This window comes from Gorilla gorilla, chromosome 1, assembly GCF_029281585.2.
Source record: "Gorilla gorilla gorilla isolate KB3781 chromosome 1, NHGRI_mGorGor1-v2.1_pri, whole genome shotgun sequence".
Classification (NCBI taxonomy): Eukaryota; Metazoa; Chordata; class Mammalia; order Primates; family Hominidae; genus Gorilla; species Gorilla gorilla.
Window position 1 is genome coordinate 19,702,536 of NC_073224.2, and position 21,997 is coordinate 19,724,532.

The window sequence follows — 21,997 nt, forward strand, 5'->3', positions numbered from 1 at the left end:
GGTCTGGCGTCTGACGTCTTACCCCCCCACAGAATCGGAAGTTCTGGACTGCAGTTGAGTGGAAATGGGCAACGGCGGGCGGAGCGGCCTGCAGCAGGGGAAGGGGAACGTGGATGGGGTGGCAGCGACTCCTACTGCTGCCTCGGCCTCCTACCAGTACAGGTGCATCGAATGCAACCAGGAGGCCAAAGAGTTGTACCGAGACTATAACCACGGTGTGCTGAAGATAACCATCTGTGTGAGTTGTCAGGTGTGGGGTGCCCTTGAGAAGAAAATGGCGCGGCGGGATTTGGGGACCGCGAGGAGCAGGGTCCTCTGATACAGTCTTTAGTTCGGTAGTTGACATTCCCGCCCGGGATCTTTGCATGAATATCTGTACTGATAGAGAACTCAGCTACCCGACAGCGCTTTTCTCATACTGGGGCATATTTGGGTGATATGACTGACCTAAGCCGGCGAACGGACCGGACCGACAGACAGAGGTAGATGTGGGCATTTTGCAGAGAAATTTAAAGATCAATTAGGTTGACATTTTGGTTCATGCCAAAGCTACTTCCTTCTAGCTCTTCTCCCTTTGACAGAGAGATGGTACCATCCTTACCCTCCACAACCCATGTTGAATTCACCTACGATGCTTTTTAAAGGTTTCATCAATTGTCGTTATTGGATGTCTACGGTGTACAAAGCACTATGCTAGACGTTGGTGGTACAAAACCCAAAAGTGAGGAAGTAAAAATTCTCATTTCAAGGTGTTCGTAGAATACTTTGAACTTTCTGATGATTTTCCATCTCAGAGTTAAGGCCCAAATCCCTGAACTGGCTTATAAGGCTCTATGGAGTCTCCTGCTACTCTTTCCCTTCTTTATTTTACGGCAGAGAGAATAATCTTATGTTTAAAGAGTCTACAAAGTTGGAGGTTCTTTGGGGGTATTAATTAGCAAAGAACCTGTCACAGAATAGACAGTACATTTTTGTCCCATTTCAGATCTTGTGATTTTCTAATCTCTTTAGTAAATTATGGTCTGTAGTAATATACAAGAGAATTGACAAACTGAGTGTATACCTGTATAATCTGTCAACCACATAACGTTCTGGTGCATACACCCTCAATTTCCTGTTCCTCTCTCAAGTACTTTCCCTCTTTTGTCAAAATGTCAACCCTTGTTAAATCCAACATATTGCCTGGTCTTGTCCCTGTACCCATGCAGCAGTACATTGCTGGGGAAAAACAAATTTGTGACGATTAATCTCATATAGGCCTTTCATGATTTCTGGCAATCTTATTTTGGCTTTTTTTTTTCTTTCTTTCTTTCTTTTTGAGATAGAGTTTCCCTCTGTCACCCAGGCTGGAGTGCAGTGGGGCACTCTCAGCTCACTAAAACCTCTGCCTCCCGAGTTCAAGCAATTCTCCTGCCTCAGCCTCCCAAGTAGCTGGGATTACAGGCCCGCACCACCACGCCGGGCTAATTTTTGTATTTTTAGTAGAGACCAGGTTTCACCATGTTGACCAGGCTGGTCTCGAACTCCTGACCTCAAATGATCCACCCACCTCGGCCTCCCAAAGTGCCAGGGTTACAGGCATGAGCCACTGCGAAAACAGAAGAGAACTTCCACCAGGTTTGCAACAACATAAACCCAATACTAGCATTTGTTATTTCTTTACTGTACTGTCTTCTTCTGCCTTCTGCTGGATCATTCCCACCAGCATGCATACTGTTACTTCTTCCATCAAAAAAAAAAAAAAACCAACACCACCAACAAAATACACTTGCTGCCACTTCCCCCTTTAGCTTCTGCTCTTTTTCTTCTTAATTAGAAAGCAGACCTTCTAAGATATGTTTGTACTGTCTATTTCCTTTCCTAGTTTCTCTTGAACCTGCTTTAGTCACGTTCCCACCCTCATTTCATTAGAAACTGTTCAAGATCACCACTTGCGCTTTGCTAAATCCAGTAGTCGATTCTCAGTTAATGATCAGCAGCATTTTACCTCATTACTTCCTCCTCCTTGAAATGCTGTGTGCGCTTCCCAGGATTCAGTGCTCTTCTTATTGTCTTCTTACTTCACTGGCTATTCCCCCTCGATCTCCTTTCTGCTTTTGCTTCACCTCCCTTACCTCTTAATCATGGTGTATTCCAACGCATAGTCATCGTGCCTCTTTCTGTCTGCATGCTTTCCCTTGAAGAGCTCATTCTGTCTCATGGCTTTAAATACCGTCAAAATGTTGACAATTTCCAAATTTATATTTCTACCCTGAACCTCTCCCCTGAACTCCAGACTTAAATGTCCAACTACCTACTTGACTTCTCCACTTGGATTTCAATAGACAGCTCAAATATACCCATCACAGTTAATGGCAACTTTACCATTTTAACTCCTAAGACCAAGAAACCTTGGTGTCATCCCTATTTCTACTCTTCCTCTCACATCCCATACTCAGTTATTCAGCAAATCCTGTTCTGTCTTCAAATTATGTTCAGAATCCACTACTTCTCACTACTCCTGCTGCTACAATCCTCATCCAAGCCACCATGATGTCTACCTGAACTATTGTTGTAACTCCTATCTGGTCTCCCTACATCATCCTTGTACCTCTTCAGTCTTCTCTCCACACAGTAGTCAGGGACTGATCCTTTAAAAATGTAATTTAGATCATATCATCTCTTTGACCAAAACTTTCTGATGATTTTCCATCTCAGAGTTAAGGCCTGAATCCCTGAACTGGCTTATAAGGCCCTATGGAGTCTCCTGCTACTCTTTCCCTTCTTTATTTTACCGGCAGTCCCGCTGGCCTCCTGGTGTTTCTCAGACCAGGCAGGTTCCTTCCTCAAGGCCTTTGCACAATGCCTGGAGCACTCTTCTATCAGTTATCTGCATGACTAATTCCCTTACCTCCTTCAAACATCTCAGAGAGTCTACTCTGACTACCCTATTGAAAAGTATGATGTGCTTCCCAGCTTTATCTTTCTCTATAGCACCTATCTTCTTGTAATCTTGTATATAATTGACTTAATGTTGTGTGTCTTCTCCTACTGGAAAGTAAGCTACACAAGGACAGACATTCTCTCTGTTTTATTCATTAATGTAGCTGTATCACCCAGAACAGTGACTGACATTTAGTAGCCACTCAGTAAATGTCTGTTGAATAAATGTATCACTTCCAGGTTTTTAGATTAGCATATGCTTGGCCATCCAGGTAAGAGGAAGAGAACAAGATCTTATATGTGGTCTAAACTTAATAACTTTTGGACTGGTCCAATTAAATGGTCAGTTTGGAAGATGATAACCACATAACTGAATATGGTCTGAAGAAAAGCTGGTATTTGTATATGCATTTTAGTTAGTCTTCAATAATACAAAAAATCTCTTTTTGTTGGCATTAAGCTAACAAAATCCCTTTGCTAAACAGCAGGTGTTTATTTTGTTTATGGAAAGGCAAAATAATTATTGGATAGCTGTTTAGGTCAACATTCACTTCCCCCCTCCCCTTTGTTCCCTAACATGATACTCTTTCTCCCAAGAGATGGACTTTGGAGTTATATTTGGAATATTGAATGGTGGCACAGTACTTTATGGATTCGTTATTGTCCACAGTCATTCCATAATGAGACAGAGTGTCTAATGGCCTTGTCGCTATCATGCTAATGCATACTAAACTTTAGGCCATAATAGCACGACTCAGGGAAAATCATTTTGTTGATGTCAGACTAAAAAATTAAACCATGAAGCAATGAATTATTTTAAAGGCCCTCCAACCTCTGAGATACAAAAAGTAAGAAGTTTTTAAACATTAGACCATGTGTTGTGACATAATCTCCAGAGTTTCTAAGTGGTTACTCATATATACTTTGGTCTCTTCCCTGCCGAACTTGGAGTCAGCAAGATCCTCAGCCTGATCGCCCACGTGTATTTTTCATCCCAATCTCCTTTCCTTTTGCTCTGCTTGTTTCTTCACTGCCATTCCTCCCAGCTTGCCTTTCTGTGTTTCTCTGACTTTCCTCTAATATATCATGTGTCCCTTGCTTTTAACCAATCCTGCTGCTTCAGCTCTTCACAATTTATTATAAGTATGCTTAAAGATACAGTACTTTCGGCCGAGCACGGTGGCTCATGCCTGTAATCCCAGTACTTTGGGAGGCCAAGGCAGGTGGATCACGAGGTCAGGAGTTCAAGACCAGCCTGACCAACACGGTGAAACCCCATCTCTCTAAAAATACAAAAATTAGCCGGGCGTGGTGGCGCACTCTTGTAATCCCAGCTACTCGGGAGGCTGAGGCAGGAGAATCGCTTGAACCCGGGAGGCAGAGGTTGCAGTGAAGCTGAGATTGCGCCACTGCACTCCAGCCTGGATGACAGAGTGAGACTCCGTCTCAAAAAAAAAAAAAAAAAAGTACTTTTTATTTGCTATAGGGCTTGGCTTATTTTAAGTGCACAGATATTTAACAAATTCATTATTATGTTAACAAAACAAAACTCCTATAAGAGTCTCCTAAGTTTCCATTTCCTTCAGCACTACAGCATTCGGCTCCCACCCTTGGGATCCTAGATGCAAAGATGAATAAGACACAGCCCTACCCTTGAGGAGCTTAAAGACTTAAAGAAGGGAAGGGAATGCTCCTAGAGATGACAGGAAGGAAACAGCAGGAATATTTATGAAAAAAAATTGGTTTGGCCGATTTATATTCTAAAAGAGATCTGATTCATTAGGCATTGGAGACACAGCAGGACAAAGGAAGTCATATCCATGTTTAGACAGGTGGTGGAAGCAGCCTGAATTCCCAGAGTGTGCTTGGTCCTTGCGTTGTAGGGATTCTTTAGAGGAAGATTTTTCTCTTTTCAGGATACTTGCCTGTAAAGTAGTAAATGAAACAATTTTGCCAAAATAAGAAACATAGTTGCTAAATCTGGGCAGGCGTGATGATTCACACCTATAATCCCAGCACTGTGGGAGGCTAAATCGCAGATCACTTGAGGTCAGTAGTTCAAGACCAGCCTGGGCAACATGGTGAGACCACCTCCTGTCCCCCACCCATCTATACTAAACTACAAAAATCAGCTGGGCATGGTGGCACGCGCCTGTAGCCCCAACTACTCAGGAGGTTGAGGTGGGAGGATCACTTGAGCCAGGGAAGCAGAGGCTGTAGTGGGACAAGATCCCGCCACTGCACTCCAGGCCTAGGCGACAGAGTGAGACCTTGTCTCAAAAAGGAAAGAAAAGAAACATATATACTAAATTGAATAAATACAACTCCCAGTGGTCTGCTTTGGGATGTCTACATTTGTTTGTTTCGTGTGTGTGTGTGTGTGTGTGTGTGTGTAGTTTTCCTCTTCACATTCAAGGTGAAGGCAGAGGGAAAGGAAGTTGCAAGCAGCACTTAAGGGAAAAGCAAATAATAGAGGGAGAACAAGGAAAGTGAGGTGTAAACTTGTTGTGCCCAGGGGTGTTAGAGAGAACGCCACACTTTGAGACGAATTAAGAGTCCTTTATTAAGCCGGCGGCCAAAGAGACAGCTAATGCTCAAAATTATCTCGGCCCCGAGGAAGGGGCTTGATTACCTTTTATACCTAGGTTTAGGAAGGGGAGGGGGACTCAAATGCAATAATTCTGCAGAAGTGAAAACATGCAAGAATCAAAAGAAGCAAAAATGGTTACAGAGAGATAAACAACTTAAAAGACAAATGGTTACAAGAAGAGCAACGGTACCAGGTGCAAGGTTCTAAATCCTTCATTATAATTAGATATAAGGTCTATGCCGGACACGAACTCAAGGTTTTATGTTGTTATCTCTTTGAGAAAAATCCTGGGAACTTCATACATTGTTGGTGTTAGTACCTTATCAGTTAATTGGGCTCTTTTGAAATGCTGAGGATCTGTTTACCCAGGCCAACTCCTTACGGAAGGGGGTTGGGTAAGGAGCCCTTAGTGTCTTGTAAATTAAGAGGTCAATTGGAGTTTGTCCGGCCTTCCCAGCTAGAGAGAGTCTTACTTACATGAGAAGCAAAGCTAGGTGATTAAAGAGACAAGCAGGACAAAATTCAAAGTAACGAGTTAGAGTAAAAACAAGTTTAGGCGTTTCAAACTGACTGAGAGGGAACCAGCAAACTTTAATGACTTCTCAGCATTTATAAAACATGCCGAATGCTAAGAAGGGAAATGGGCAAAGCGCACAGCATATCACATACTACCAGAAGCTGCCTCCTCTGTTTGATTTCATATCACCCTGTGCTTATCCCATTGTAGCCGTTGGATGTTACATAGTCTGATGACTGTGGTCATGAGACCATATCATAGAGGCATGTTTGTCTTCTGCTTCTAAACTGTTAGATCCTTGAGGATAGAAACTGTGGCTGAAGGTGAATATCTAGCACCTTGGAAGTTCCTGGTCCATAAAATGGCCAAGAAAAGAGAGCGATTGTTATACATGTAATAGCCACTCCAAAGACATTTGTCAAACAAATGAATGCAAAAGGAATAACAGCTGCTGTGTCTCCTGGTGCTGGTTTCTGCCTACCTCCTTCCAAGTATTGTCCAGATCCCCAGCCTTAGACTTGTGATGCTGTCCAAAAACGGGTTTTAGAGAATATTTAAAGGACAGAGACAGGACCCCTGACTTCTTAGGGTTTCCATTTTAACATGAAGCAGCCTCTCTGGTTTCCCAGTCTTGCATGTAGAAAGGAAGGAGATGTGTTCCATGTGAGTAGCCAAGGGAGACCTATCAAACAGCTGTTTGTCATGGACATGGAATTTCTGATTCTGGGGCTTCTGTTTAGATTCTGGCTTGCTCCCTGCTCAGGTAAAGAACTGCAAAAATATTAACTCCTTATGCCTCAGTTTGATTAAGCAGAATTTTTTTTTTTTTTTTGGAGACGGAATCTTGCTGTGTTGCCCAGGCTGGAGTGCAGTGGCGTGAACTCAGCTCACTGTAAGCTCCGCCTCCTGGGTTCACGCCCCATTCTCCTGCCTCATCCTGTAGTTGCTGGGACTACAGGCACCCGCCACCACGCCCTCCTAATCTTTTTGTATTTTTTTTTTTTAGTAGAGATGGGGTTTCACCATGTTAGCCAGGATGGTCTCGATTTCCTGACCTCGTGATCCACCTGCCTCGGACTCCCAAAAGTGCTGGGATTACAGGCATGAGCCACCACGCCTGGCCCTGATTAAGCACATTTAAGTTTGAGGTAACATCACGTCTCCCTTCATTGGATCACTCGGTAACTGGAAAACATACCTATTCTTGTAATGACACAAATGAAGTGGAGAAGCTATTTAAATTGGGAACACATCCAGTGTTTTATTACATTTGAATTGCAGGGTCAGTATTCTTCAGTGCACTTCATTTTTCTTCCAGCACTCTAATGTAATTAAAAGTCCAGCCTAGAATGTTTTTACACTCGCAGCTCTTCTATTTTATCTTCTCAAAGTTTCCAAATGTTATGCGTTTGAATTGTAGCCATTCCAGTAGTCCCCATTCTCTTTGGGGTATATGTTCCAGGACCCACAGTGAGTGCCTGAAACCACAGATAGTATGGAACCCAATTACCATCCATTGGAACACGTTTCTGTTCGTGCCTTCCACCCACAAATGTAATACTTTTCCTATCTTTTTTTTTTTTTTGAGAGAGAGAGACCAAGACAGGGTCTTGCTTTGTTGCCCAGGATGGGCTCGAACTTCTGGCTTCAAGCGATCCTCTCATGTCGGACTCCCAAAGTGCTGGTATTACAGATGTGAACCATGGCACCTGGCCCTGCCTTTTCCATCTTAGCAGTTCTCACATACTGTGGCCTTAATTTTTGCAGTTTGAAATGCCACAGCAAAACTAGCACAATTTCTTTTCTTTACAGTTGCACAGGTAGAAGATTCATTTTTACTGTAGATCTTAACCTCAGCATAAGATTGGTTTTTTCCTTATTAGTTGAGAACTTTCACCTTTTCACTTAAAGCATTTTACAGCTTCTCTTTGGCTGTAAAATTGCCAGCATCACTACTCTCATGCTTTGGGGCTATTATTAAGTTGAAGAAGGGTGACTTGAACCACAAGCACTGCAGTACTGCAATCCTCAATCCTGTTAACCTGGACAGCGACTAGATGACTAACAGGCGGGGAGCATCTGCAACGTGGACACGCTAGACAAAGGGATGATTCACATCCCGGACAGTGGAGCAGGACAGCATGCAATTTAAAACTTATGCTTATTTCTGGATTTTTCCATTTAATATTTTCAGAATGCTGTTGACCTCGGGTTACAAACTGCAGAAAGCAAAACTGTGGCTACGGGAGGACTGCTGTAGTTTTATAAAGTGAATGGTAGCATTGATGCATCTTTGTGAATAGTACTGCTTTAGAGGTCACATTTCTAATGAGCTTGTTTGTGTATACCTGCGTTTTTTATGTTCTAATGATGTTGGAATTTGGTAACATTGTAATCACATGTGTCTAGAGAATCTGAACTCAAAATTGGTGACCCTTCGGGGGGAATAAAGCCATTTAATGTGAACTGCTAAGAGCCAAGGGAGCCTTGATTTTGGAACCTAGAGGTAGGCTGCACAGCCTAGTTCCTTGCACAGCCCAGCACTCTCCAGACTGTACAGACAGTAGAGTCTGTCTCTACTCTAGCAGAGAAAGACCATTTTCTTTCCATATCCTTGATGTTACTGGAGAAAAACCCAGGCTTCCCCTGTTACCGGCCACCTCAGGATCATTGGGATCATGCCCCATTCTTTATCCACTTGCAGCTCTCAGTAGTTCTGGGGACAAGGTAACTGCTGAGTACTTTTCTCCAAATCATGTGCCAAGAACCGTAAAGTCAGGGGCATCTAGCCAAGAGGCAACAATTTATCAATGAAAGTGCATTATAAATGTATTTATTTTGTAATAATTGCTACAAATTGAAAGTGGAATTGGACATAGAGTCTCTGTAGATTGAAAGTAAAATCTTCTGGAATACTTTCCTGCCTAAACTCAGTCTTTAAATTAGATATATTTTTAGTTTCTTGAATATGAGGTTAAAATATTAATATTCCTAGCCTAGAAGATTATATTTAGTCCTTTCTGAAACCCTTTCTTATATAGATGAACATTTTGTATCTGAATGGAAGTTTATATAAATAATTGCTAATATGGCCATATTGCTATCTGTGTCCAAAATAGACTCTGCTGTTTTGAAATCCTTGAGGATTTCAGAAAGTATACATTTGCTTGTTCTAATATTATCTTGCATTATTTCAGAAATCCTGCCAGAAACCTGTAGACAAATATATCGAGTATGATCCTGTTATCATCTTGATTAATGCTATATTGTGCAAAGCTCAGGCCTACAGACATATTCTTTTCAATACTCAAATAAATGTAAGTTGTGATAATTTCATTTTTTAATTTTATTTGATGCTGTTGCATTTTAAAAGAATAATAAGAATTTTAAACAAGTAAAGAATATTATAAAAGAGGAAAAGAAATTCTAATGTGAGAGTGGGTCTTTTATTGCAACATATCTGGAAGTTTCTAGAAATAATAGATGTTGAATTTGAAAGGTGCACAATGCTTAGTGAGTGTTTAAGAATATGGTCACTGGCAGGAAACTGACAAGCCATGATCTGAATTACCTGCTAGTAAATTGAAACAATCATCACTGGTTTTTAACAAAATACAATTAGACATATCCAGGTAGGGAGAGAATTATACCTAAATGAGTTAAGCAAACATTAAAAGAAAAATGTTTTTTAAAAACATAATTTATTGCATTTTATACTTTGCTATTAAAGAAATGTATAAGGTAAATAACATTCAGTTTAATCAAAGTCCTGATTTATAAAGTTGAATTTTTCAAAATAAACTTTTAGTTTATTGAATTGTGAACTCTTTAATAGTTTGGGTAGAGTTGACAGATAACATACAGGACAGTCAATTAAATTTGAGTTTCATATATACCATGAATTAATTTTTTAGTATAAGAATGTCCCAAATATTGCATGGAACATACTTATACAATAAAAATGGATTCATGGTGTGTGTGAAACTCAAATTTAACTGGCGGTCCTGTTATTTTATTTATTTATTTATTTTTGAGACGGAGTCTTGCTCTGTCACCCAGGCTGAAGTGCAGTGGCGTGATCTCGGCTCACTGCAGCCTCCACCTCCTGGGTTCAAGTGATTCTACTGCCTCAGCCTCCCAAGTAGCTGGGATTACAGGCACGCATCACCACACCCAGCTAATTTTTGTATTTCTAGTAGAGATGAGGTTCGCCATGTTGACCAGGCTAGTCTGGAACTCCTGACCTCAAGTGATCCGCCCACCTCAGCCTCCCAAGGGATTACAGGCATGAGCTACTGTGCCCAGCTCTTCCTCACTTTATATTGATGGAGAAAGTTCAACCTGAAGGAGGAATACATAGAAAAAAGCCAATTTTTGTTGCCTAGTATTTTTTATTTTAGCCAAAATTTGAGACTCTTAAGAATTAGGTTTTAATTGTTCTCTTTTAACATATTGAGTCATACTCATCCAGCTGGAGATATTTTTAAAAAACTGATGTTCAGACTAATAGTTTCTTATTCAATATCATGGAATCTTCAGATTAAATCTATTCTCTTATTGCTGTTCCCACGTATACATGAATCACATAAGGTTTTTGCTTGATTCTGTATAAAGGACAGAAATCAAAAATGTATAATGAAAGGTGAACTATTATTTAAAGCAGTGATTCTTAACTAGGGGAGCACATTAGAATCCCCCCAGAACTGTTTCAAAATATGATGTCTATGTTGTACTATGAAGATTCTGAATCAGGACTGGGGCTCAGACATTTAAATTTTGAAAAAAATCTCCCCATGTGCTTCTGATGGACATTGCTGATTAAAACTCACTGATTACAAAATGACTACAATTAGCCACTTAATTGGGCAGTCCTGAATTTGAAAAGTGACTAGGTGGGATGCCACAAATACTCTGTACCTGTCGATACTAGTGCAACTGGGTTTCCTTACCTAATTGAATGGCAATGTCTTTGACTATCAGATCCATGGAAAACTCTGCATATTTTGTTTGCTTTGTGAAGCATACCTGAGGTGGTGGCAGCTTCAAGATTCCAACCAGAATACTGCCCCTGACGACTTGATCAGATATGCTAAGGAATGGGATTTCTATAGAATGTTTGCGATTGCTGCTTTAGGTAAGGAGATGCCATGCTTTCCATTCTTAGTTAACTATTCTTACTTAACTAATCTGGTTAAAACTAAGACATGTAGTCTTAATTGTTGGTAAGAAGAGCTAGTTAATATGGGACTTAAGATGAAATTTTCAGCTCTACCACTACTAACCTATGAGGTGAGTGTGTTTGAATCACCTGCTTTTTAAAAATTTGTTACCACATATATGGTATGGAAATAGTTATGCTTATCGGATTAGAAAGTTTCATAAAATATTTCGAAGCACAGTATTGTTGATAAAATTCTTTTATTTTTATTATTATATATTTTTTAAGACAGGGTCTCACTCTGTTGCCTAGGCTGGAGTGCAGTGGCACAGTCACAGCTCACTGCAGCCCTGAACTCCTGGGCTCAAGCAATCCTCCTGCCTCGGCCCCCCCAGGTAGCTGGAACCACGGGTATGCACCACCACACCATGCACCACCTCCAGCTAATTTTTGTATTTTTTTGTTGAGATGGGGGGTCTTTCCGTGTTGCCCAGGCTGGTCTTGAACTCCTGGGCTCAAGCAGTCCTCCCACCTCAGCCTCCCAAAGTGCTGGGATTACAGGTGTGAGCCACTGTGCCTGGCCAATAAAATTCTTAATGTTTTAAGTTTTGATTATCCAATCTGAAAGTTAGCCAAGTCCTATCTTTATTAATAGAGATAATTGCCAGACATTACCCAATGTATTGTACTAATTGCAGTATACTAATGCAGTGTATTTAATAGGGTTTGGTATTTTTTGTTGCTTGTTACTTATCTGAGTGCATGCAGGGAATTTGGCTACTCCTCAAAATTCCTTAAGTTCAGGAAGTGCTTTTCAGAATTTCACTTCATAAGTTATTGTTTTCCTAGTGTCATAATTGTGTTGAGCTAATTTCTGTGACTATTTTATTGCTAGTTCCATGCTTCTCTGCTTCTCAACTCTTTGATTATAATGAAATCTTACTTTAGTAATACTAAGTCTCCAGTCCACTCCAATATCACATTTCTGGGCTGTGTGTCGTCTTTTGTCCTCTTTTTTTCTCTGTCTGCTCTCGCTCTCTTGGTCATGTAACCTGTCTGCTGAGAACTCTCAAATGTCCATCTAGACCTTTCTCCAGACCTCCAGACTCTGCATCCCTCTGCCTTCTCAACATCACTACTTGGATATCTAATAAATCACCATACCCATAATTAAGCTCCTCATCTCTCTGCCTCTACCACAGCCTTCTCCTTCTCAGTTGTAACTCCATTCTTTTAGTTGCATTCACCAGAAAACCTTGCAATCATCCCTGATGCCTCTTTCTTTGATACCCCATAGTCAGGTCATCAGGAAATCCCATTGGCTCCACCTTCAAAGTACTTCTACTTTTTTTTTTTTTTTTTTTTTTGAGACGGAGTCTCACTCTGTCACCCAGGCTGGAGTGCAGTGGCGCGGTCTTGACTCACTGCAACCTCTGCCTCCTGGGTTCAGGCAATTCTCCTGCCTTAGCCTCCCGAGTAGCTGGGATTACAGGCACGCGCCACCATGCCTAGCTAATTTTTGTATTTTTAGTAGAGACGGCTTCACCATGTTGGTCAGGCTGGTCTCGAACTTCTGACCTCGTGATCCGCCCGCCTCTGCCTCCCAAAGTGCTGGGATTACAGGCATGAGCCACTGCGCCCAGCCACACTTCTACTATTATACTACTGCTACCCTCCATTCCCTCCACGGCTGCCACCCTGTTGCAGGCCACTCTCATCCTTCACCTGCATGACTACAGTAGCCTCCTTGTTTGCTAGCCCAGTTCTCCAACTGTGTATTTGCACGCAACACAGAGTAGTCCTTTTCAACCAAATCAGATCATGTCACTGTTGTGCTAGAACACAGTAGCTCCCCATTTCACTCAGAGTGCAAGCTGAAGTCTTTACAGCGGGCCTTGTACTGGAATCTGCCGCTCCCACTGCGTCTCTCATTTTATCCACAGCTATCATCACCCATGTCTACTCTGACCCTCCCCATCTAGTTAACTTGCTTCAGAAACACTGGATGAGCTTCCACCTTAAGGCCTTTGAAGTGGCTCTTCCTGTGCCTGGAATGCCTGTCCCCCTGATGCCCAGATGTCTGACTCCTGCATACCCCTCAAGAGTTGGCTAAAATGACACTTTCTAAATGAAGTGTACCTCTGACACTCCTGATCTCCTGTTCCGGCTCTACTTTGTTTTTCTTATGGTACTTACTATTTAACATATCACAGAAGTTATTATCTTTTGTTAGTGCCTTTCCCCACTAACATATCAACTGAATGAGGTCAGGGCTCTTTGTGTTAGTCACGGTTGTAGCTCAAGCACTTAGGTGCCTGGCCCAGGTGCTTAATAAATATTTGCTCAGCTGATTGAATGAATGATTGCATACATTCCTCCACGCACTCTTAACTTGAGCAAGTCACCATCAGTTACACTCGGTGATTATTCATTCACTATTCATTATTATTCATTCCCTTAAGAAATATTTTTAAATACTTATTAGGTGCCAGTTACTACTTTAGGTACTAGAGATATATCCATGGAAAATACATAGAAAAATCTCCGCCTCCATTATTATGTAATTACTAAGGCTTATGACAGCTTAACCGCCATGATGTCCAGTCTATCGATAATTTTGTATACAATTTGGACTTTGCAACAATTTAAAATATTTGAAATATACAAAAGAATATGTTAACCTTTTTATCTTATGAAACATAATACTACTGAAAACATCCTTGAGCACATCATCTAGCCCAAGAACTAGAACCTAATATGATTTTAAACCTTAAAGCAAAGCCTCTTAAAAAATTTTTTTAATTTTTATTTTTTTAAGAGTGAAGGTCTTGCTCTGTCACCGAGGCTAGGGTGCAGTGGCACAGTCATAGCTCACTGCAGCCTGGAGCTCCTGGGCTCAAGGGATCCCCCTGCCTCCGTCTCCTGAGTAGCTGGGACTACAGGTACATGCTACTGTGCCTGGCTAATTTAAAAAAAAAAAAAAATTATGTAAAGGCAGTATCTTACTCTGTTGTCCAGGTTGGTCTTGAACTCCTGGGCTCAAACAGTCCTCCCATATGGGCCTCCCAAAGTGCTGAGACTGCAGGCATCAGCCACTGTTCCTGGCCCTTCTTAAAATTTCTAAAGATAAACTGTTATATGTCCATATTTTGTATATACTATTAAAAACCAGGCTTGTTTTTAAATGGGTTGGAATTCCTATAGCAACTACTCTGTAGTAGATATTTTGATGCTTAATCAGAAGTTTCTTTCTACTATTACTTAACTTTTTTATGTGTCTTAGTCTAATCCCTAATTAGACTGTATAGTCCAAAAGAATATCTTGGCCGGGCGTGGTACCTCACACCTGTAATCCCAGCACTTTGGGAGGCCAAGACAGGTGGATTACTTGAGCTCAGAAGTTGGAAACCAGCCTGGGCAACATGGCAATATTCTGTCTCTACAAAAAATACAAAAATTAGCTGGGCATGGTGGCATGTGCCTGTAGTCCTAGCTACTTGAGGGGCAGAGACAGGAGGATCACTTGAGCCCAGGAGGTCAAAGCTGCAGTGAGTCATGTTCATGCCACTGCACTTTTGCCTGGATGACAAAGACAGACTCTGTCTCAAAAAACTAAAAGGATATCTTACATAAATAAAGCATTTTATAATTTAAAAACTGCTTTTACAGGAATTATTTAATTTTCACAATCATCCTCTTAGGTAGGTAGGTTAGGGGTTCCCCCATCTATAGCTGCAGAAACATAGATGCATAGATTTTCCCGAAGTCTCACAGTGGGTCACTATCAGTGCTGAAACTGAGGAAAGTCTCCCGACCCCCTTCAGTGTTTTCCACACTGGAGTATTCTATAGGTAGGTAGCAGCTCCTTCTGAACTGACCTGATTGATGAGAGCCTGAGGGCTGATGTAGTTCCATAAATCTCGTAAATCCTAAATTTAAAAGATGTGGAGGTTATCTAGTCTAGCCTGTGTGGTGCAAGAAATCTTTCTGTCTAGACTCCTGAGAGATGCTGTAGCTTTGAGTGTCTCCAGTGACAGGAGTCAACCCACCACTGTTAGATGGTTCTTGTTATTCGCTATTCATTCACTATTTATTCATTCAAGGAATTATTTATTGTTATTTTTATCCAAAATCCAAGCTTTACAATCTACCTGAGTAGATTCTTGTAGCTGACAAGCCTTTTAGTTATTGTGAAGGGAGATAGCATGTCTCCCTTGAAGAACACATCATATTTCATGGAGGTTAACCATCCTAATTTTTTTTTTTTTTTTTTTTTTTTTTGAGATGGAGTCTCGCTCTGTCACCCAGACTGGAGTGCAGTGGCACAATCTCGGCTCACTGCAAGCTCCGCCTCCCGGGTTCACGCCATTCTCCTGCGTCAGCCTCCCCAGCAGCTGGGACTACAGGTGCCTGCCACCACGCCCGGCTAATTGTTTTTTGTATTTTTAGTAGAGACAGGGTTTCACCATGTTAGCCAGGATGATCTCGATCTCCTGACCTTGTGATCCGCCTGCCTCGGCCTCCCAAAGTGCTGGGATTACAGGCATGAGCCACCGTGCCCAGCCCCTAAATTATTTTTATTGATGCTAATTACCTACATTTGGAACCTCTTTAGTTTGGCTTTATTAAGTTTAAAAAAGAGGATAGTTGTTTCTGCTGTCATATAATACATGTGTCCAGAGAAACCTGATTCTGCAGAAACCTAAACTGCTAATAACATAGCTTATATGGGAAAAAATAAAATAAGGGACTGGCCACTCAGAATGGATACAGTTGGGTAATCAGATGACTAACAATCCTAATAAAAATTACAGCACAGTTAAAAGAGATGTTAAATTCCTAGTTAATAGAAGCTGAACAGATTGTGCTGTGTTCTGACCGTAGGACACAGTGGAACTATTGCTGCTGTTAATCTGGACTCTGTCCTATGAATACTTTCTGGAAGTGTAAGGAATTGCATTTTAAAATGTTGTTAAAATGAGTAAAGGAAGTCTCAGTTAACAATATTAAAAAATCATGTGGATAATAGGCACTTAAATAGTGGAAGAATGCACAAAGAAAAATGTCTTCCTGTGTTATCCCATTCTTAGGATACGTCCCATCTTTCAGACTGAAAAGCCTGCATTCTCCTGTTTTATTCTTTGGAGATCTCTTACACTGAAGATGTTTAAGCAGAATCTTACTTCCTTCAAGGAACTTCAGAAAGTTGATGATTACAATTCTAATGGAGTTACTTTTTCTTCAGTGGATAATGTTTCTGAAATTATACCAGCAGGATCTAATACAAAAGCCAGGGGTTTATTTTAAAAAAAAAAAAAAACACAAACAAAAAGAAGAAGAAAAAGAGATTGTGATCTTGAGAAGGTATTTCTTATGAAGTCAGCTGATAAGCTGTATTTTAGAATGGTGGTTTATTTGTTTTTAAGGGGATATATTTTGGATGGGGACATTCATACTTTTATTTTCCATTTCTTTTTTAGAACAAACTGCCTATTTTATTGGCATTTTTACCTTCCTGTGGGTAGAACGGCCCATGATGGCGAAAAAAAAGCCCAACTTCATTTTGCTGCTGAAAGCATTATTATTATCTAGCTACGGAAAACTCTTGCTGATTCCAGCTGTCATTTGGGAACATGACTACACATCTGTGTGCCTCAAACTCATTAAAGTATTTGTTCTTACATCAAATTTTCAGGCAATTAGAGGTATGTTTATGTGTTTATTCTGCCTTCTCAGCTTTCAACCCATAAAAAGCTTAAAGCCTTGTTTCTGGGGTGCAGTTTTTATATAACCTGTTGAACACTGGAATTCTTCATCGCATAGTAATAATACCTAACACTTCTATAGCACCTTATACATAGCAGGTACTCAGTGTTTGTTACATTTAACCATATAGTACTTTACAGTTTTCAAAATGCTCTCATATGCATCATCTCTGTCCTGTGAGGTTAGTAGAACTGCCATTATTTGATTTTATGAATGAGCTCCTGGGGCTCTGAGGGTTAAGTGGCTTGTCCGAAGTTACATGGCTGGGCAGTTATCAAGTCAGGAGAGAATGCTGAGTATCTGCCTCTCAATCCAGGACAATTTCTACTATACCAGGAAGAGCAGCCATGTGTGTCTTCATTTTTCCCATATATTGTACATAGTGCTATTTTATTTATTTTTATTTTATTTTTTTGAGATAGGGTGTCACTTGGTCACCCAGGCTAGAGTGCAGTGATATGATCAGAGCTCACTACAGCCTCTACTTCCTGAGGTCAAGTGATCCTCCCAACTCAGCCTCCTGAAAAGCTGGCCACAGGTATATGCCACCACACCCTGCTAAATTTTTGGAGAGACAGGGTTTCGACATGTTGCCAGCCTGGTCTTGAACTCCTGGGCTCGAGCAGTCTGTCCACCTTGGCATCCCAAAGTGCTCGGAACAGGCATGAGCCGCTGTGCCTGCCCAAAGTCCTATTTTAAATGAACTTATTACCTGATACTTTTTATCAGAATGCTTGTCATCTTGCAAACTGTGACACTGAAAGTATCATTTTGTTGTTGTTGTCGTTATTCTCTTATAGCCTTAGAATTTTTTGTTTTCTCCTTTGATATTCACGGGAATCTGCCGCTTGATATGAGGAGAAGGGGCTCAGTGTTTTGTTGTAAGTAGAGGCTTTGGTTCTCTAAAAACGTGTAGATGGAAAAGTGGGAGAAGGTAACAGCATAGATTAATAAGAACAAACATTGATTTTTCCAAAAACAGCTTTACAAAACAATTCATACTACCCCAAAATTTACATGTCAATATCGTTTCATTAATTCTGAACTTACTGGCTGCCTTCTCCTTTCCAGTGACCCTAAACATCAACCGTAAGCTCTCCTTCTTGGCCGTGTTGAGTGGCTTACTGCTGGAAAGCATCATGGTCTACTTCTTCCAGAGTATGGAATGGGATGTTGGAAGTGATTATGCCATCTTTAAATCTCAGGACTTCTGAAGAGGTAACTGAAAGCATGTAGTGTTCATGCATTCAGACATGTAGCCTTCTCAAATAAGACAGATGTCATTGTAAAAGAAGTCGGTGCCCTTACATAACCCATTCTCTAGCGTCTAACTGCCTCTAGGTCACCCTCATCTTCCTCAAGGACTTTACTACATGGCCCCCAGGGGTCTTCACTTTAGTTCCTTTTGTCACCCTCTGGGACATCAACATCCATGTTTTTGTTGCTTCTAGGGTCCTATCCTCACAATTTTTCTAACACCTCCACTCCCACCCATTCTACTAGGATTGCAGACTCAAACTGTCTCCTACCCTTCCCAACCATTCTCCACCCTCCCTTCCCCCATGCCAGGTTTTTGCTGCCTTTCTCACCTCTTAGTCTCTTGACCTCTCACTTTCGCTACTTCTGACCTGCCTTGCCTCTTTTTTAACCACATCTGGAACCTATAGGCTGTGTTGTGCTCTTCTCTGTTAGTACCTTGACATCCATCAGCCTTTTGCCTTCCATCATATGTGCTTTGCTAAGGCTTTTTGGGTGAGTCTTGCCACCTGTCTCCTAGAGAGCCTCGCAGTGTTTCCTGAGCAGCCACCTCTGCCAGTGCACAGAACCTCAGAAGACGTCATGCTGCTCCTGTGCCTTCATAGTCACCTCCAGTGACCCTCCCATCAGAGGGCCATACCTCGATTGTTCTGTTCTGGTCGTCCCCTTTGTCTGCTCTGACTTTGCTGAGAATTGAGACCTTCACAAGTTCCTTAAGCTTCCCTCTTCACGTCAGTTCCTCTTCGGTCTTCCTCATTCTTTCCTCCTTCTCTCCTTCGTATCTCATGTTGTGCTCAGCTTACTCTCTGGGGCTGTTTCTGACCTGTGGGTGTTCCGCTCCCTCCAGTCACAGCCAGACTGTGGATGGCAACCTCTGTGTTAGGAAGCAGGACCTTAGGCAGGATCCCAGAAGGCTGGGCCAGAGAGTGAGGAAAACACTGGAGCAGAGGGACACAGACCCCCGTCAGGGAGAGTTGAGGCTGCGCTTTGGTCTCTCCCTCCTCACTGTTACATCCTCCTTGCAAGTAGTGGCTGTAAAGCTTCTCTGCCTCTCCTAACATGCCATCCTCCACTCCTGTTGCCTCAATCTCTCTTCATGCCCAGCTAATCCTCCTTTTTGGGTCTTCAGACATATCGCTGCTTCATTGATCCTCTCTCCTGTATAGCAGCTCTCTCCCCTCTGCCTATGTACATGCACAGCTCTTCATTCCAGAACAGTTGATGTAAGCCTGCTTCCCCTGTTTCTTCACTGCCTTTCCTCTTTGTAAAACATACTTTCACCCAGAGTCTCTTGAACCTATGCTCCTAAAATTCACAAGGAGAGCAGGGCACAGTGGCTCATTTCTGTAATCCCAGCACTTTGGGAGGCCAAGTCAGGAAGATGGCTTGAGCCCAGGAGATCAAGACCAGCCTGGGCAACATAATGAGACCCCATCTTTACAGGAAAAAAAAAAAAAAAAAACAATAGCTGGGCATGGTGGCATACACCTGTACTCCCAACTACTCAGGAAGCTGAGGTAGGATGATTGCTTGAGCCCATGAAGTTAAGGCTGCAGTGAGCTGTGATTGTGCCACTGCACTCCAGCCTGGGTGACAGAACAAGATCCTGTCTCAAAAACAAAAAAATACACCAGGAAGCCAATTCCTCCTTGTTTTCTGAGTCCTCCTCCTCCCTTAGCTCTGCTCCAGAAACCTCTGGCTTTTGGCTCCTGCTGAAACAGGCCACCCAGTCCCTTCCCATTAGATCTTTCTTCACTGACTTCTTTGCCTGTGCCAGGATTCTGTCCTCAGCCCTCTTCCTTCCCTTCACTGTGCACATAACTGTGTACTTTCCTTCCAGGCCTCATACCTCCAGCTTCCCCTCTCTGCCAGGTCCCCTGCCTCCTACCAGGATGGTCCTGCCATTACCTCAAGTGTCCACGGGTCTGATGTGGAATTCGGTGTCACCTGCACTCTCCTGTTGAAGCAGAGTCCTTTTCTGATAACGTTTCTCTTGAAATGCTCCTCATCTCTTTTTACCCACACCTCACCCTCTCCTGCCTAAAGGTTCTAACACCTCCAAACCAGCCTGCAACCCATACTGCTGCCATGTAAGTCTTCATGGAGCACCATTCCTGGGGGCCTTCTCAATTTTTCCATAATTTCTGATTGCTGACATAGGAGTTTCTTGTGTCTTTGTGAAGAATGTCTTTAGTTTTCTCTGAGCATTAGTGTGGCCCTCCGTAATGTCATCATCCTAATTCTTCTCCCCAGGCATGTTCCTACTTAAGTTCCACATCCACCACAGGTCCTCTCTTCTCCAAACTTGCCTTATGCTCTCTTTAGGTCCTGCAGGGCCCTTGTCTCCACCTAACCAGATATGGTCAGCTTTGCTTCTCCATGGAATAAGTGAAGACTTTCCAAAAACTCCAGTTTGCAGTTCTTACTTTTTCCGTTGACCTCCTAGTGCTCAGCTTAACACCTACAACAGTCACGTGCCCAAGAACTTCTGACATTGCCCCAGGGTCAGATCTTTTGTTTCTACTTTTCATAAGTGCATCTGCTTGTCTGACAATCAATTATAATTTATAGTTAGGAAAATAAGGTCACATATCTTGAATCACTTGAAAGCTATTACCCTGTTTTTTATTATCTCATGTTTTATACTTATCTATGTCTGTCTGGTATTAAAATTTCATGTGTTTATGCCTCACTATCCCAGCCTGTTCAGAAGTCTGGTGCTGGGAGAGGCATGCCTTGGGTTCCTTTGTATCCACCTTAACTCAGGGCCTGCCCTAGTGTCTGTCAGTTTGATTTTCAGCAGAATGTGGCATTCTAAATACATCCTTTATTTTTCACAGTTTTATTCTTCTTTACTATCTGTGGCATGACCAGCTGTATCTGAAAGAGAAAAGACATGAAATATAAACCAACCTCCTCATTTCTGTTGAGTAAAATGAAGCAAAGATTGGAAACACTTTCTGAAAAAGAAAGCAATGATAATAGCAGTGGATACCCACCCCCACAAATGCACCCAAGAGACAAGCCATTTACATACAGATATTCACAGTCACACATAGAAACACCCACATGGACACAAGGAATGTTGCTGCAGAGACTGAATGACATGCAACAGGTGAAGGTTTATACGTTATACACAAGGCCAGGTAAGCGCTCATAATTCACATATAATAAAACATCTAGGTTTCATTCCTTTGACATGTTTATATCTTTTTAATTTAAATGTTGTTACTGGCTTAAAATATTTTGTGTTCTTATAATAGAAACACTTTTAATAAAGTCTTTCAGAATAAACCAAGTTTTTGTAAATTTTCAATTCAGTAATTAAGGTAATCTTTAAAATTGGATGATCCAAAAATAAGTGATAATGAAAACCACTGAGTTATATACTTTGCAAGGGTAAATTACATCTGAATAAAGCTGTAATTAAAAACAAATAACACCTCTCCCCTTTCCACTCTCCCTGTTTCATTCATTTGTTCTTTCACTGTTATTCATGCCACAGGTACTTACTGAGCACCTGCTATCTCTGTGGCAGACCCTGTGGTTACAGGGGTGAATAAGACATGATCCCCTTGAAGCTTACTGGGCAGTGCTGGATTTGGAAGTATGAGTAGAGAATCACAGTGCAGTGCAATGAAGAGGTGGGGATAGGGTGCTCGGGCAGTACAGAGTAGCAACACCTATTGCAGCATTTGAAGTTGGGAGGGCTTTGGAGAGGAAGGGGAAAGAAAAGGAACTTTCCAGTATCCCTGCTGGAGAGAACAAGAGCACATGCTGAATTAGA

At 41.7% G+C, this 21,997-nt stretch overlaps 1 protein-coding gene across 1 annotated transcript; it reads left to right on the forward strand.

The window, feature by feature from the left end:
- The first annotated feature begins 17 nt into the window (after positions 1-17).
- Positions 18-21,508, forward strand: ARV1 (ARV1 homolog, fatty acid homeostasis modulator). Its single transcript, XM_004028571.5, has 6 exons — positions 18-238; positions 9,227-9,346; positions 11,010-11,163; positions 16,668-16,892; positions 18,025-18,171; positions 21,051-21,508. Exons 1-5 carry the CDS (start codon positions 65-67, stop codon positions 18,165-18,167), a joined length of 816 nt encoding a protein of 271 aa, XP_004028620.4. The 5' UTR covers positions 18-64; the 3' UTR covers positions 18,168-18,171; positions 21,051-21,508.
- Positions 21,509-21,997: the final 489 nt, after the last annotated feature.